The 17,906-nt window shown below is 43.5% G+C and overlaps 1 protein-coding gene across 1 annotated transcript; it reads right to left on the reverse strand.

Annotated features, from left to right (window-relative positions):
* Positions 1–710: 710 nt before the first annotated feature.
* On the reverse strand, positions 711–11,513 carry KCNV1 (potassium voltage-gated channel modifier subfamily V member 1). The gene is made up of 3 exons (XM_063131065.1): positions 11,032–11,513; positions 6,394–6,920; positions 711–1,302 (listed from the first exon to the last, which is right to left on the reverse strand). The coding sequence occupies exons 1-3, from the start codon at positions 11,511–11,513 to the stop codon at positions 791–793; spliced, it is 1,521 nt and encodes a 506-aa protein (XP_062987135.1). The 3' UTR covers positions 711–790.
* Positions 11,514–17,906: the final 6,393 nt, after the last annotated feature.

A 17,906-nucleotide genomic window follows, 5' to 3' on the forward strand; every position in this document is an offset into this window, starting at 1 on the left:
CCATCAACATTTTCTGTGTTTAAAACTGCTATCCGATGCACACTTGCCTGGGAGTAAATGCGTCTGAACACTGTGGGACTTGCAGGCTAATCCTACACCTGGATCCTGAGGAGCAAATCCCATGAAAAAGAGCAGGGGTTCGGATGTGCATTGTGGTATATGCTAGAACAGCATAAGTTCTATGGTATATGCTAGAACAAATTATGCAATAAATAAATCAACAGCTAGTACAGAGGCACTGTAGACATCATTAACCTGGTAGAAATATCAACGTATGAACTTTTAACTCTTCTTAGCTCTTTCTTCGGCTATAAAAATGTAATACAGAAGGAAATTTCATAAGGTATAATTTGGTAGATTCCCTTCTTATGTTACTGGAAGATATTGATATGATTTTGTTAAATGCAATTTGTTTGTTTTTTACAAAGAAAATTTTTAAAATTTAAAACAAAGCAGCTTTTTTCATTTTGCTGAGACTTTATTTTTTGCATATTGGAACGAGTGTCAGAGAGTTAGAGTTAAATTGCTGAAGAGATTGTTCCACTTAGAGCGGTCGGCCGTTCTACTCCAAGGAAAGATATACATTTCAAGAGAGTTTGCGTCAGTGTACCCTGAGAGTGTTTGCTTTTAGTATGCCTTTGGATTATGCCAGTTGTCATATGCTCGGCGACTTGGAAAAGCAAATTAATTAGGAGAGAATATTAAAGGATTGTTAGCCAGGCATTCAACACTGTATTTTCAAAGCTGTCAACACATTAGACAACCATTATAAAACAAAAATGTTTAAAAATCAAAACCAAAACTCATCACCACCACTACTCCTAGTACTTGTTCTATCACGGCTTTTCAGCCTCAACACATCCATGACACTTCGTGCATATATGTCTCGTAAGTTAATGTTGATATTGCAGTCGCTGGACATATTCTTTGTGAGCTTCTTTAAGGCTTCACGCTGCCGGAGGGCAGCTTCCTTGATCTTCAGGGTAAAGTAGCAAGCAGAAAAGCGATCATTGATGATGGCTATTGGCAAAGCCAGGACCAGAATTCCCGACAATATACACATAAAGGCAACTATCTTGCCCATCGTTGTATCTGGTCGAACGTCTCCATAGCCGACGGTGGTCATGGAGGTTGTAGCCCACCACCAGGCACAGGGCACACTCGTGAACGTTGTGCCGTGGACACCTTGCTCCACAAAATACTCCACTGTGGAAAAGATGGAGATGCCCACAGAGAGGAAAAGCAAGAGCATGCCAACCTCTTCGTAGCACTGCGCAATGGTCATCCCAAGGGACCGCAAACCTGGAACACAAAACAGGTTTTTTATTGGTGGCACACCCTCTGATTCCCTTCCTTCTTGAGTAAAGGAACATGGCTGGCTTTGGCATATCAAATTGTCTCCTTCCCACTGGGCCAGAAATGAATCCTAAGGCAAAGGGTTTACCTGAGCATCCTATCAACTAACAGGAACTTGAAACAGTTTGAGATTATCTGCCATCTAGCCTTTTCCTGAAAGCCTCCCTAGAAGGTGGTTCCATAACTTTCTTAGGCAGGTTCTTCCAGAGCTGAACTGCTTTTTACTGTTAAGGTGTTCCTTGAAATTATTAATAGACAGCTACTTCCTTGTAGTCCTGCCATGTTTTTTTTTTTAAATCATGTTAGAACATAAGGAGGCATACGCTCGCTAGGTTTAGAAAGAAGTCTATGGCCTTAGATAGACCTACCTTTTAGCTCGCAACAGAGGAGGGAAGATCCCGCAATGCGTTTATCGTGAGATCCCTCCTCTGTCTACATGTGACACGCGACAACCTCAGTAGGAGAGGTGTTGCATCTGCCTTTTTTATTTTTTAAAGAGGCAACAGCGCATGAACACTCGTGCGCTAAAGGTAAGCATTTTTTTTAAAAAATATTAAATTCATGCTCCCCCCACCCTACCCGATGGGCGCAGCGGCTCCCGGCAAGGAATAACACGGCGCCGGGTCAGCCCGGGACCACGGAAAAACCGGGGCCAAAGGCAAGGGTGAGATCCTGGGGCAAGGGAGGGATCATCCTTCCCTGATCCCGGGATCCCCTGTGCATCATGTGGTTCGCCCCGGGATAAAGCTCTGTCTAGCTATGGCCTCTGTCTCTGCTATGTCTCTCTTTTACCCCCTCCCCCTCCACACACACACATTTTACAGAACACCATCTTGGAAAATCAGAGTGAAATCATGGCGTCATTAATATCTGATTGCACTGCTGGTGGGCCTATAGATTAGCAGTAAGAACAAAACGTTACGAAAAGTCCCAGGAAGCATGATGGAATAGGGGTTTAATTTACTCAGGGATTCTGAGCAAGTCAGGTGAATGTTTCCATGCTCAACCAAACTTGCATCGATTGCAATCATGATTGAAAACAGTTATTTTAGGTTTGCTCTAAAACATCATGCATATAACCTACCTTTAAAGAAGACTACACCTGACAGCTTAAAAAAGCATTATGTTTTTGAAGGAGATCTGTATGAAATATTTAATGACAAATGGTGTCATTAAATCCTCCTTTAAAACAGGGTTGGGGAACATGTGGCCCTCCAGATGTTATTGGACTGCAACTCCCATAAGCCCTAGCCAGCATAGCTAATGGTAAGGGCTGATAGGAGTTGTAGTCCAACAAATATGTACAGGCCCACACATTCTCCATCCCTGTTTAAAAAGATGAATTTCCCCAAACCAATAAAAATACTCATAATCTTTCTCAAATCCTCCAACAAAACAGTTCCTAATATTAGCATAGCCCAATCGCTCTCATCCAGTACAAGAAAGCAGGCCAAAATTAGCAAAGAGGAAATGAAAAGGTTGGGAAAAATAGGACATGGGGTCTCGATGAATGCAAGAGGCTTGCCAAAACCCAAAACCCAATTTTCCTGACATTGCTAGAAGCTAGTCCTGGCTTAATGGTTGAAGCAGAAAAACAGATTCGACATGCTTGATAATTGGGAGTCAACCAACACTCAGTAACGGAGAACAATTTCTTCCCATGCCTTGGATCCAGTTTGCTCATATTTAAACTGTTGGCTCAGGAACTGTTTAAGGTTCCATTGAAGTCATTCAGAGTTATGGCTTATCCAGTGATCACCCCCATTTTGCATTGGAGGATTCTTGCGTGCATCTGCTTCATCTTCAAGGTATTTGAAATAATGAATTATAGAGGCAATAACTGCAGAGGCATACTCAAGAGGACTGCAAACTCTCTAGGATATTGCAACATTCAGATGAAAAAGGCCCCAGAAGGGAAGGAGCCTTCTTAGCTTTATCGCTTAATGCTATTAGTGTCCTCTTGTAACTGTTAGTATAGTTAGGACACTCTCTCCCTGAATGGCTGCAACACCCAGACAAGAAGGATCGCTGGGGATTCTAGATGAACATACACAGGCTCCCTTATTCCCCGTAATATTGGCCCAGTGTGCTGCAGGAAGGGGAAAGGATAGGACCCCCAAGGGTACTGTGTTTTATGCCAACTGTGTATATAGCTGTGCCCTCACAGAAATGTATTATGCCCAAAGTATTCACACACGTTTATCATCAAAGACTTCAACTGACAATGAACATGTATGAATCTATTACAGATGCTTGCAGCTAGCCCCTTGCCTGATCACCTACAATGAGTAAAAATTGACTCCAGGCAACCAGGAAGGGAAAATTATTCTTTTGTCTTTATGTCGCCAGTGAGCAACATTGGTATTTTTGGACATGTCTAGTAAATATGTATATACACACAACTAAATTCACACACACATGCACAAGACTTATGGTTTCATTTCTTCTTCCCACTCATTCTAGCCTTATTCAGGCATTCAGCTGAATGTGTGAGGGCTTAAAGTGGGTATAGGGTTGTGGCCACAGACACCGCCCCACACTCCCTTCAGTTCAGAGCTTACTGTGTTGAACTGGCAAGGTCTGAAAGGGATTTTCTACTTGCATTCACTTCAACATGAGCAGAACGCTCTGCATGATTGCAGACCCTGGTTTATCCCGGTTCTGCAGAGAGCTCTATTTGCTAGTGCTGTGCACTGCCTTGGGGTAAAACCTTGAATCGAAACAGAAGTGGGTTGATTCAGCCTGCTTTGGTCTGAATGTAGATCAGCACTGGATTGGACCGAGGCACTCTGGGGCGGCTTGAACTGGGCCAAAGGTGCCTCAGACTGCTTCGGCCCACCCTGGGGTGATGGTAAGACATTACCCCCACCTATCCACGGGACTTACCTGAGCCATCCTGCAGCCATGCGTCCTCAATGAGAGCCACTGTTTTAAAGGACGATTTTGGGGGGGGGGGCTCTGTAATTTCCTACACATAAAGTCACAAACTATGAAAATGTCTCTTTGCAGCCACCATACTTTGCGACCTTAGATGTGGGGTATCTTCTGCTTTGTGGGAGTGCCTGATTGCCTCCATTTCAGCTCTGTTTGTACATAGCTGTCATCAAATATCTGATGAGTTGACACGGAGAAGATGAAGTAGACTTGCCATCTGTCATTTGCCATCTGTCATTCCGGGGGTGGTGGACAGACTAGAAATAATGGGTGGAAATGGCTGGAAAGCAGATTTCGGCTAAACATTAGGAGAAACTTCCTAATGGTAAGAAGTTTGCCATGAGAGGTGGTGAGCTCTCTTTTGTTGGAGGATGCTGAACTTGCATCCTGCATCGAGTGAATGTGTGTGTATGGATGAACTAGATGATTTCCAACGTGTCCAACACTGTGATTTGTAAATGCAGTATTACAAAGACACCTTAAGTCTGCAGTGCTCTCTCAAGTGAAAGAAACTCAACCTGGAATTACATCTCCAACAATTCCCTCCACTTGGAAGAAGCAGGGAGTGTGGAATAATAAATTAATCCAAGGCAACATTACAGAAGGGCTGTAGCTCAGTGACAGATCACCTCTTTTGCATGCAGAATGGCCCAGGTTTGATCCCCTGCATCTCCAGGTAAGGCTGGAAAAACTCCTGCATAAAACCCTGGAAAGGCACTGCCAGTCAGTGTCGACAATACTGACTCGGTGTACTGCCAGTCAGTGTTGACAGTCTGACTTCCTGTAAAGCAGCTTCCTATGAGCCCATCAGCTGAGAACACATAGCTGCTACAGATACTACGCTTTCCCTTTTGAGTGTTTCATTCAGTTCTTGAACAGAACAGAGTGTATCATCAATTTGCAAAGTGTTCGGAACGGCTGGTGTTCATACAGTCACCCCCTCTGGACAAATGTTTCCAAATGCCAGTCCAGTTTTATTTGAATAGCAATAAAACGATGATACGTAGGTATATCTGACCCTTGCCAACTTACTCACTGTTGCTAATGACACTGGCAGACAACCAATGTGACTAACAGAGCAGTGCAAGGGTGATGAAAGGTTATAGTAAACATGTGCAGAAGGCGTTTCTAGCATGTCAGTTTAATTCATCTGTGTTATGCCTAGGGCTCAAAAAGTAGGCTGTGGTACTAATGTTATTTCTGGACTATACCACTTCAGACTGCTCATATGGCTGAATACTGCTACATGCAAAAACAAACAAAAAATCAAATCAGATTTCCTGCAGAGAGGAAACTAGATGCTAGGGTGAAGAGTTCCAGCCTTCCTAATATCCTACCTTTGTATATGTATTTTGTTTTGGATAAAGGAGTTATCAATATGTGGATGACACCCAGTGCTATACCTTCTTATCATCAAATTCAGGTGAGGCAGTGACTGTTGTGAATCAGTGCCTTGGCACAGTAATGGACTGGATGAGGGCCAATGAACTGAGGCTCAGCCCAGGCAAGATGGAGGTACTGTTAGTGGGTGGTTTATCTGCCTGGCTATGGGATGTTCAACCTGTTCTGGAGGGTGGAGTGCAGTCCCCCTAAAGGAGAGAGACTGTGCGAGGCTGTGCCCTTTTCAGGTTCACTTGAAGGATGTTATCTTTGGTGACTGCCCAGTGGTGGCCCCCAATTATGGATTGCTCTCCCCAGTGAGGTCTACCTGGCACCAACATTGTCATTTTCTGGTGCCAGGTTAAGACTTTCCTCTGTTCCCAGGCATTTGACAGCATATGATGGGGTTTTGAATTTAGTTGTTCTCCAGATCTTGCATTTTTAAATCACTTTAAATCTTGTTTTAAATGAAATTAAATAAACTGTCAGCATACTACACTTATTTGCTTGCGTCTTGGGAATGTTGCCAGGGAAAGGGGAGTCAGTGGCAAGTGTGACAGCTACAATGTTTGGCAGGCTACTAAGCCCAGGTTCATGATATTCCCCTGCCCATTCATCATTTGCCTTCCAATTTGATTTCCTCAAACATCCCCCTTCCTTGTTCCCCTCTGAGTCAAAAGAAAACATTGTTTCCCCACAGGCTCCCACACCAGATGGATTTACCTGTTGAATGCCTGCCCAACTTCAACATGCGCAGACCCCTCAGGAGCCTCAACACCTGGACAATGCGGCCCATGTTCTCCAGCTCCTGGGAGCTGTGTCTGCCCCGCAAGCTCTCCACCAGCAGTGTGATGTAGAAGGGCAAAATGGCCAGAAGGTCTATGATGTTTGTGACATTCCTCATAAAGTGGAATTTGTTTTGTACACAGAGGAAGCGCAGGACAAACTCTCCCGTGAACCAGGCAATGCACACATACTCCAGGATGTCTAGGAACTGTGGCGGCAGCCAGCTCAGTTCTACGGAGATCAGGGCCATGTTGGCAATAGAGATGATGACGAAGGCCATCGAGATAGTGCCAAAAATCCTGGCCGTTACAGAAGACCCAGGTTTTTCCAATATTTCCCAAAGCTTCTGCCTGAAACAAGGGCATAGGCTCCCAGAGAATTCCTCCTCCTCAACTTGGGCATCCAGTTCTTCGGCATCTTTCTTGATATCCAAGACTTCACTCAGTTCCTTGCGTCTGAAGTACCTGCAGGGCAGTTGACCAGAAAGGTTACATGACAAGTCAACACATGAAACAATTGAAAAACATGTACTGCAGAATTCTGACCATGGACAACTCAACTAAGAGAGGTAAAGACTCAATTGCTATAAGCCAGGGGTGAAGAACCTGGGTCCAATTCTGTCCTCCCTGGGGGCCAACCCCAGCCCTCCAAGTTTCTCCAGATGGTTACACCCCTGTCCTTACACCCTTCTCCTCCAACCTCCATGAATTGGTGGTTTCCTGGCTTTTGTGCAATTCTTTCCACATTCTAAAGGGCTGGGATGCCTCTCCTAAGGCTTAGTTACTACCAGCAAGAGCTTTATGCTAAAATATGATGGTAGTTGGGATATTTTGGCCCCACCCCTTTTGCCTTCAGCCCTCACCTGCCACTGTTATGCAGCCCCCTGAGTGCGTCTCTGAAGTGAGACTTCTGCCTTTGGGCTGAAAGACGTTCTGCACCCCTGCAATAAGCTGAAGATGTGGCTACTGTGAGTAGTGTTGTGCTGAAAAATTTGATTATGCTGTTTTCGGCATTTCATGGAAAAAAAGAAAAAGAAAACTCTGATGAAAGAGGCTGGGAAAGGTGAAAATTTTCTCCATGGGGAGGGGGACAGGGTTTCTACCTACCTTTTTAAGTGTATAAAGTTTTGAGGGGTCATCTTTCTATTTTTTTTTTTTAAAAACACACACCCCTGGGACTTGCAGGAGCCCAGTTCTTCCTGAATGCCTATTTTAGAGGTCACATGGTCTCCAATGGGCATTCAGGAAGAACTGCCAGGCTCTTTTTCTTTTAAAAGACAAAAAATAGAAAGAAGACTTCTCAATAACCAGCTACATTTTTAAAGGTATGTGGAAATGCTGTCCCCCTCCCTAAGGAGAAAATCCTCTGAAAGCAATGCCTCCTTCGCAGGGAGAGAAGTTCCCGAAAATAAGGGGCAGGATTCAACACAGAACTAGTTCAGACAGTCTCTCAGAGGTGTAAAGCTGGACCATCACCAAAGCTAACATCCTTCAAGTGAACCTGAAAAGGGCACAGCCTCACACAGTCTCTCACACATCCGGACACACCACTGAGGGGATACTATTTCAAGGCTATTTTGGCCTGCTAGTTCAGCTATCTGGCAAGGAACATTACCGGTGCAAGTGCCCCGTTCCTCAGAGGACACACCTTGTACCTGGGATCTTGTTTTCTCAATAATATTTCAGTGGAGGAACAGGAAAGGACTATAGAGCAACATTTGCTAAGTTTGTTTTTTAATGGACCCCAGAACTGTTGTTGTTTAAAATGGATACTGTTTTATACTGTTGTTTTTATATTTTTGATGGTTTAAAATTTTGTGTACTTTTTAATGTTCACTGTTTTAAACTTTTGTAAACCATCCAGAGAGCTTCGACTTTGAAGCGGTATATAAATTAAATAAATAAACAACTGTATTTTTCCCTTTTCCTGTGTCTTCTCACTGTGGGGTTGTTGTTCTCTTGGTGGCGGAGTGGAAGGTTATGAGTTACCAGTTTTGACGATTTGGAAATGGTTTGGGTCTTTATGAGGTCGGTACTTCCTGACAGTTATTTATTGCATGTTGTGGATTTCATTTTATTGCACAGATATTTTGTTGTTGTAAGCTGCTTTAAGTTTCGTTTTTTTTTGGGGGGGGAATGGAGGGCTAAGTTTTTTAATGAATTAATAATATACAGAGAATAAGGACCAGGACACAATGTTGGCATATTTGAAAAGGGGCAGTCCCCAATCTCATTTAAGGAGTTGGTGGGCCTAACCTGCAAAGCACATAGTCAACACCTGTAACAGTTTAGCCCCCTTGACCATTATGGCTGGGACTGATGGGAGATGAAGTCCAAAACATCTGGCAGGCACCAGGTTGGAGAAGGCTGGTTTAACATTTGGTGTGAAATACCAAGAAGTGCCTGTCGGTAGGTCATAACATGCACAGCTGTCCGATCTGTTTTTGAAGGCAGGAATAGGCATGGTAAAGAGTGTACCTCTGTGCTCAGTGTCTTTTCCTGAGAGGAATTTCCAAGTCAGAGGAAGCTGCTTCTGGGCAACCTTGAGCATCAACACCTCTTGTTTGAGAAAGGAAAATCCCCTGTGATAAGTTCTCCCATCTTCCTGCTGACATCAAAAAATGCTGGATTATAGCTCTGCTTCCCATGCCGGCACTCCAAGCAGGTGGGGAAGAGCGAGTATGGGAAGTAACCATTTGATCCATTATGTGTTATGTTTACATGTACCAATGCAACATGGGAAGCTACTACAGCCAATGGTTTTGCAATGGGAGCCATAGATAGATGATAAATTGGGCTTATTTACAGAGCATAAATGGCAGTAAGTGGGATTTTGAAGACTTGTAGTTATTAAGGCACTCAACCAATCAACTTTGCCCAGACTTCCTACGTGATCTTAGTCAGCAACCTATACTGTATCCTTTCCTTCCTCTTCACAAGTCAGAAGCTTCTCAATAGGTTGAGTTCAGTGACTCTAGAGCACTCATCTGGGAGAATATTTCCACCCAGATGTGATGTACCTTTTCCTATAGCGTGTGGTTGGGTGCACTCGCTGGGTCATCAGGCAAGGAACTTTCATCACAGACCAGCTCTCCCACTTGTGGCACATGCTAGAGTCTGTGGGACATGTTCCCTCTCCAAGGTTAGCAGCAGCAGTAGTGTGGGGAAAACAAACACTTGTCACGAAAAACACGATAACCTGGCTTGATTTCCCTTTTATTTACATCCTTCGAGTCTCTATTTCTCAACACCTTTGGAGTAAATGTCAAACTTGCCCATACCATACTGTAGCCTTCCACAACCTGGCACCCTCCAAATGCATTGGATGAGAACCCCCATCACCCACAGTCAGCTGGGGATGATGGCAACTGTAGTCCAACACACCTGGAAGACACTGGGTTAGAGAAAGTTCCCATATTGAATCTCCATTGCTGCCCCTTCAAAGAGGAATTTCTACTGAACTCAAGCACCGCTCTGGTTCTCAGTTGTGTTGCTCCCTTATGCAGGCAGGTGTTCATGTCAGTGCCACCCAGCCTACTATCTTGGGCATATTCTCTTCCTCTTTGCTTGCCCACGCAACCAAATTATCATTATTAATTACATTTCAGCTCCATAGCTGAAGCTCTCTGGGTGATTTACAAAGTTTAAAAACCTTTTTTAAAAAATAAGCAAAATTTAAAAACATAAAAATATACACAAGAGACAGTATACACAGAGACAACCTATATGTAGAAACAAGCTGGAGCATGTTCAGAGGAGGGCAACAAGGATGATCAGGGGTCTGGAAACAAAGCCCTATGAAGAGAGACTGAAAGAACTGGGCATGTTCATCCTGGAGAAGAGAAGAATGAGGATAGCACTCTTCAAGTACTTGAAAGGTTGTCACACAGAGGAAGGTCAGGATCTCTTCTCGATCATCCCACAGTGCAGGATACGGAATAATGGGCTCAAGTTACAGGAAGCCCGATTCCAGCTGGACATCAGGAAAAACTTCCTGACTGTTAGAGCAGTATGACAATGGAACCAATTACCTAGGGAGGTTGTGGGCTCTCCCACACTACAGGCATTCAAGAGGCAGCTGGATAACCATCTTATCAGGGATGCTTTATTCATGCATTGAGCAGGGAGTTGGATTTGATGGCCTTATAGGCCCCTTCCAACTCTACTATTCTATGATTCTGTGAACTTTGAACAATCAGCCAAAGTATAAAAACAAATCCAGGATCGATTAAAACCCATCACATGCTACCAAATGCCTGGGAAAAGAGAAAAGTCTTAAAAATGGCACCGAAAACCATTTTCAAAGTGTTATATCCTGCTTGGAGTAGATCTGGCCAAGGTGAAAAACAACCAAAGAGTACTCCTGTTTTATAGATGAGGAATACTGAGGCCAAGAGATAAGAAATGAGCACAAGGCCAGCCATGGCAGAAGCTTTTTGTTTTTTTGTAATCCCCTTCTCATTAAAGTCAGAAGCCCTTGGAGATCTACTGAAAACCACCTAGAGATCTACATTCTGCCCACCTTGATCCAAGCCACCCCTATTAGTTTTCTGTCTGCTGACCACAGAGTGCCCACCTGTCCCTGCAGCAAGAGTCTATGCTGAGCTCATCCAGCCCCCAGTACTGAATCTCCTGCAGGAAGGAAAGGGCACACAGCTGATCCATCACATGCAGCCGGCCGGTCTGGTAATAATTATGGATGTAGCGAAACGCCTGAGAGCTACGATCAAAGAAATACTCATTCTCCACCACATTGGCATCATCGCAGAGGTCCAGGAGGCTGGAGGTCACATCCTGGGCGGCTGATACCACCACAGCCAGCTTGCCCAGGCGAGTGTCCGGGTAGCAGCACAGCTTTTGTTGGGACAGCACAAAGCGGGCGCCTCCCACATTGATGGTGATACAGTCTAAGGAGGGGACGACCCGCTGCAGCAAGGATCCAGGCTCCAGCTCGCTACAGAAGACGCTGGACTCCAGAGATCCCAAGGATGTGCTCTCGTCCAGCTCTTCCACGGATGCCCCAGAAGAAAGGGACAGGCAGCATGGAGGGGACTTCATCCTTCAGCTGCCAGACGCAGCTACTGCCTTCTCTTTTTCCTAGGAGGGAGAAAAGGAATTAGGATGATGGACATTTTATTTATTCATTTATTATTTACTCAAACATTTGTATCCTGCTCTATATCATTGGGATCTCAGGGTAGTGTAGAGATAAAACCAATTCAAACTGCACAAAACAATAAATAATGTAAACTTCATGTTGGAGATGGGGTGGGGAGTTTGCTGAAATATCATCAATTTATCTGTACTTTCTACAGATAAAGAGATCAAAATTGGCACAGTGAGAGCTCTTAAGGAGGGCTTTCAGCATGCCATGTTTGAATCAGATCGGTTCATCCCTTGATTTTTTTAGGATTTTTTTTAATTCCCCCCCCCTTAAATGCTTTTCCTGATAGTCTACCAGTGTGAAGGATCACTTTTCCTTCCCTTTGAGCATGCGAAGCTGTGCATCTCCAAGTTCCTAAACTACGGATCTGCTGGTCCCCTTCCTCAAGAGTAAACCAGTGTGGTGTAGTGGCTAAAGTGTTGGACTGGGAGTCAGGAGATCCGGGTTCTAGTCCCCACTCAGCCATGGAAACCCACTGGGGGACTTTGGCCCAGTCACAGACTCTCAGCCCAACCCACCTCACTTGGTTGTTGTGAGGATAAAATGGAGAGGAGGAGGATTATGTATGCCACCTTGTGTTCCTTGGAGGAAAAAAGGTGGGATATAATAATAATAATGATGATGATGTGCCTCATGACAGAACCTCAAGAACAGGGCACTTTATCTGGTGACTGCTTGGCTAATTAAAATGTTGACTATACTTCCGCTTCTTATTTTGAATCAGAGACAATCTGGGAAATGCTTCCTAGAAGTATTATTTATTTATTTATTTATTTATTTATATCGCATCATCAGTGTACATGGCGCTGTACAGAGTGAAACAATAAAATAGCAAAACCCTGCCGCATAGGCTTACATTCTAATAGAATCATAATAAAACAATAAGAAGGGGAAGAGAATGCACCAAACAGGCACAGGGTAGAGTAAAACTAACAGTATAAAAGTAAGATCAAAATCAAGTTTTAAAAGCTTTAGAAAAAAGAAAAGTTTTTAGGTGAGCTTTAAAAACTGTGATTGAACTTGTAGTTCTCAAATGTTCTGGAAGAGCGTTCCAGGCATAAGGGGCAGCAGAAGAAAATGGACGAAGCCGAGCAAGGGAAGTAGAGGCCCTTGGGCAGGCGAGAAACATGGCATCAGAGGAGCGAAGAGCACAAGCGGGGTAACAGTGTGAGATGACAGATGAAAGATAGGAAAGAGCTAGACTGTGAAAAGCTTTGTAGTTCAACAGGAGAAGTTTATATTGGATTCTGAAGTGAATTGGAAGCCAATGAAGAGATTTCAGAAGTGGAGTAACATGGTCAGAGTGGCGAACCAAGAAGATGATCTTAGCAGCAGAGTGGTGAACAGAAACCAACAAACTGATGTGAGAAGAAGGAAGGCCACTGAAAAGAAGGTTGCAGTAGTCCAACCGAGAAATAACCAATGCATGAACAACTACTGGAAGAACTTATACGCCATGACATTTAGGGATGACCATTCACTAGAGCCAAGTAACCCCTCCTGATCTCTTAGATTGCTAAACAATCCCATGTGATATTGCTGGTTCTGCTAACACATCATTAATGGCACTGGCTCTTAGTCTAGCTGTGAACTTATTATGTTTCCTCTTTGGAGGGTTTCTTTTTTTAAAAAAATAGGAGTAGCTTCCTTTTCAACATAATTCAGCATTTTGCCTGCACATCCATCTGGAAATAAGCCCCGCTGAACACAGTGGCATTTACTTTTGTGTAAGCATGAGTGGATTGTGCCATTCATCTTTACTCCTTCAGCATGGAACAAGAGTTTTCATCTCCATTAATGACCCTTTTAAAATTGGCTTATTTATTTTAATTAGTCCTTCGCATTCTCTAACTCCGTTTGTGCCTTTTGTAAATTACAAGCCGTTCTGCGCCTAGTGCAGCATTAGATGCTTAATTAATAATAAATGACGTGCATTTTTATCAACACGTCCGTCAATCAAATTGCAGCATCAGTTTTGTTTTGTTTTTTAAAAAAAGCAAGTGCCAAAGCTGTCTAGAAATGATAATTAAAAAAGATGTTAACATCAATAACTGATGTTTACAGTATGTAGAAGTGTGAGAGAAGTGTCTTTGCAGAAGCATCAAGCCTATATTAATGCTAATCCAGTGGGTAGAATCCAATGATAGTCCCATTTATTTCAGAGTAGACACACTGAAATAAATGGGACTTACCTTAGTCATGACTTAAGTAAGGCCCATTCACTGCAATGGGTCTACTCTAGGTACGACTAACACAGGATACTACCCAGTGACAGCACAATCCTTTACTTGAAATTAACCTCCACTGAGTTCATAGGACTTACTCTCTTAGTAAGTGGGCATAGAATTTCAGCCTCAATCATTTGAAAAGCAAGTGCCAAAAGTTGCTTTAAATGAATGGTTAAAAACGCTTTTAAAAACTGATCAGTGATACAGAGGCTGTAGAAGCTTAAGACGTCAGAATTCAATGCACATTTTCTTGGGAGTAAGCCCCCATGAACGCAATGGGACTTACTCTCGAGTAAGCATGCAAAAGATTGTGCTGTCAAACCCTCCAAAAGTAAATATCTCAATTCAACGAGGTACTTTGTGTTGCCTAGCCTTCCCCAACCTGGCGCCCTCCAGTCGTTTTGGACTAAATTCCCAGCATTCCTGACCCTTCCCCATGGTGCTGGGACCGATGGGAGTTGTAGTCCAAAGCATCGGGAGAGCACTAGGTTAGGGAAGGCGGCGTGTAACCGAACCGCGCCCTCCCATCAAGACGCAAGAAGCACAAGGCGACACGCCGCTTACCTTCCTCCCTCCCCGCCGTCCCAGGGACATCTGGGCTGCTGCTACAGCGGCCGCTGCCTTTCCTCGGCTCGGTCTTGGCTTGGAGACTAGGCGGAGGTCTTGCGAGGGGGTCGGCTCGTTCCAAGCGCACCTCTCCACACGCGCGCTCCGTCCCGCGGCTCTTAACTTCTGCGGGAGCCTTTCGAAGGCGCTTCTTGGCTGGTCACGTGAGCCGACAGGGCAACAAATCAGAGCGCAGCTCCCGGTTCTATCTATCTATCTATCTATCTATCTATCTATCTATCTATCTATCTCATCAAAGGGAAGAGGGCGGAGCTCACCAAACCGGGTTTCTTTTGACCTGGACCAACCAGTGGAAGTTGGTGGCTCCGATTTTGGTGGGGCTGCTAATCCATTCTGGGTTTCAGGCAGAACTCTAAAGGAGCTGAGCCCTATCCCCAAATGGGTTCAGCAGATTGGGTAGCTCCTTTAGAAGTCTGGCTGGTTCTGACTGAAACCTAGAGCGGATCCCTAGCTCTACTTACATTGTTGGCCCCAGCCTCCATTAGGCGAGGATCTTTCCCTGCCGGGCTTGGAGACGCCAGCGATTGAATCTGGGGCTTTGGCCGTGCAGCGGAAGGGGTCCATTGCTGCCGCTGCAATCGACGGCACAGCACAACTTCCCACGTGCTTATTTGGAAGTCAGTCTCAACGAGTCCAATCGGATTTACTCCCAAGTAAACCCGCCCAGGATAATTGCAGCCTTGCAACGCGATGCTTATGGTATGTTTACTCGGGAAAAGGCCCTCCCAAAATCAGTGGACTTCATTACGCTTGAGATTCTTTGGCGACAGTTTAAACTTCCTTACTGCATTAGGCTACAACTATAAAGCCAATTCTCGTCTTTATGCCGGCAGACTCTCGTTTATTTTATTCATAATATTTACATACCGCTTCTCATTTGAAACCAACTCTTTAATATCCATGTCTTTTTCTCCTGGTCCGTGTTTTCATTGCAGCTGTATTAACACCCCTGAGGCTGAAACCCTAAACACGCTTACCTGGGAGTAAGTCGCATTGAACTTGACTAACAATGTTGGTCTGAATTTATTTATTTATTTATTGCATTTCTATACCGCCCAATAGCCGAAGCTCACTGGGCGGTTTACAAAATTAAGACAATTCAAGTATAAAACAACAGTATAAAACCATAATATAAAATACAATATAAAAGCACAACCAAGATAAAAACAGCAGCAATGCAAAAATACAAATTCAAAATACAAATTTAAAACAACAAGTTCAAATTAATTTATAGACTGTTAAAATACTGGGAGAATAAAAAAGATCTTCACTTACCAATGAGTGTACTTTAAGTAAGGTTACGGGCAGGTTGTGGTGGTGAATACATGACTGAGGTCTCCACTTCACATGCTGGCAACATAGATGATTGTGTCGGGGATGCTAGAGTTGCAAATCCCTCATTGACAACGAGTTGGGATAGATTATATATAAACCTATGGTCCTACAGTTCTACAGTTTTCAACCAAGTACCAAAAAGCAGGCAAATTGGGAGTTAAGGCTCACAAGCCTTAATGCCACATCCTCCTGAAGGAGGCAGAAAGTGCAAATGAAATTCTTATTCTCCCAAAGCAGATAAACCATGAGGACAGGATGGAGAATATGATATGCAGAGGTGATTGTGGGGTTGTGGAAAACTGATGATGAACAATTTAGGGCCACCTACTTCTCTATTTTTATTTAGAGCAGCCCTTCCCCATGGTGCCCTCCAAAGGTGTTGGACTACAACTCCCATCATTGCAAGTCAGTATGTCCCATGGACAGGAATGCTGGGACTTGTAATCTCAAACATTTCTGGCACATGTACATTTAAGGAAGATTGGTGAAACATTTTGGATTTTATGAATGTTAGAATCATCAAACCATCCCACCCCAATTGTTGGTAGAATGCTTTTTTCACTGTCCAACCTTAACTAAAGAGGCGCTCCCGTGCCTCTTTAAATATAGCTCTGTGATTCTAGATTGGGATATGAGGGCAATTCCACCATACACAGAAGAAAGCTCCCTTGGATTGAAAACATTTTTCAGAATGTTTCGTTTCTACACTTACAGGTTTTCCCCAGTCAATAAGGTGTTTCATTCCAACAAAACAACATTTGGTAACGGTTTTGTCTTATGTTTACATAATGCGGGAGCTTTGCTATTTTCTTCTTCTTTTGCCAGATAGAATCTGGAAATGACATTCCGCACATTCCGCCCTCCCCCGTTTCAGCTTGGAAGTTCTGACTTATCAAATTATTTGAGACCAATAAATGGGTGATAAACATGTTCCAATAGCTTTTTGGGGTGGGGGAATGGGGGAGATGTTGCTATGTTAATCTGTTGCAGTAATAACAAGCACTACCTATGGTATTTTGTATTTAGGTGTGATATAAATTAAATAAATAAATAAATAAAAATACAAACTAAGTTTTGCGGCACATTAAAGACTGACAAAAACATTACTATTACGGCCTGTACATTCATGGACTAGAGTCAAAGTGGACTCTATTCCCCAAATACTTATGACAATAACACATTTGTTAGTCTTTAAAGTGCCACAAGACTCTCTTTCGTGTGATAATACACAAACAGACCAGTTCACATCCTGTTGTTGTTTATTAAACTTTTTAATTCAACAGCATCTATAATTGAGGCTGCAGTCCTATGCACTTTTGTCTGGGAGTAAATACCATTAAAGTAATTGGGCTCGCTTCTGAGTAGATATGTATAGGCTGCATGGTACAAATATGACAGATCAATTCAAATTTGGATAAATGCAATTTGATTTCTCCACCCCCTGTAAATTTGAATTAGAAGAGCTTGCTGCAAATGTCAGCCTTATTTCACCTTTATTCCCAGGTGTACTGGGAATCAGAAACAGGAAGGTACTTCTCTTCCTGTCCCTGGAATTAAAAGGAGCATCAGCTGCTAGGATGCTTTACAACTCTCTGGGAGACCCAGAAACATCTGCTCTGCCTTTTCAATTACTCACAGAGAACATAAGCAGATGGTTTATTCATTCCCTGAGCATCCATGTTGTAGGTCCAAACAAATTTGTACCTTAGGCAAGTCAAATCCACTGATCAATCTCTTTTCAGGCAGTCCAGAGCTGTTTTGTTGCTTTGCTATGGAAAATATGCATGCCATGGTCTACAGTAATTCAAAGCAGGGGCTGAATTTAGGGTAGGAAATGTGGTTATGTGTCCTAGGACTGTTTTGACTAGTCAAAACACAGATGAAATAAATAGGGTTTTGTTTTTGTTTTGTTATCTTGAGATATCTTCAAGACCACAATTTTCAGTCAGATATGAATACTCAGAAGTAAGCCCCATTAGGTTCAACGGGGCTTACTCCATCATAAGTATGTATAGGATTGCAGCCCCAAACTATGTGGAGTTTAGCCACAAGGGTAAAGTTCAGAATCTGTTTTCAGTGCCAGGCAGGGACAGATTG

This window comes from Elgaria multicarinata, chromosome 7 (assembly GCF_023053635.1).
Source record: "Elgaria multicarinata webbii isolate HBS135686 ecotype San Diego chromosome 7, rElgMul1.1.pri, whole genome shotgun sequence".
Classification (NCBI taxonomy): domain Eukaryota; kingdom Metazoa; phylum Chordata; class Lepidosauria; order Squamata; family Anguidae; genus Elgaria; species Elgaria multicarinata.

Excerpts from the sequence above, each read along its gene's own strand:
- KCNV1 (XM_063131065.1), bottom strand. The coding sequence starts at position 11,513 with ATGAAGTCCCCTCCATGCTGCCTGTCCCTTTCTTCTGGGGCATCCGTG. Across the intron at positions 6,921-11,031 it reads GACTCTTGCTGCAGGGACAG|GTACTTCAGACGCAAGGAAC; the intron begins GTGGGCACTCTG and ends ACTGCCCTGCAG. Across the intron at positions 1,303-6,393 it reads GTTGGGCAGGCATTCAACAG|GTTTGCGGTCCCTTGGGATG; the intron begins GTAAATCCATCT and ends TTTGTGTTCCAG.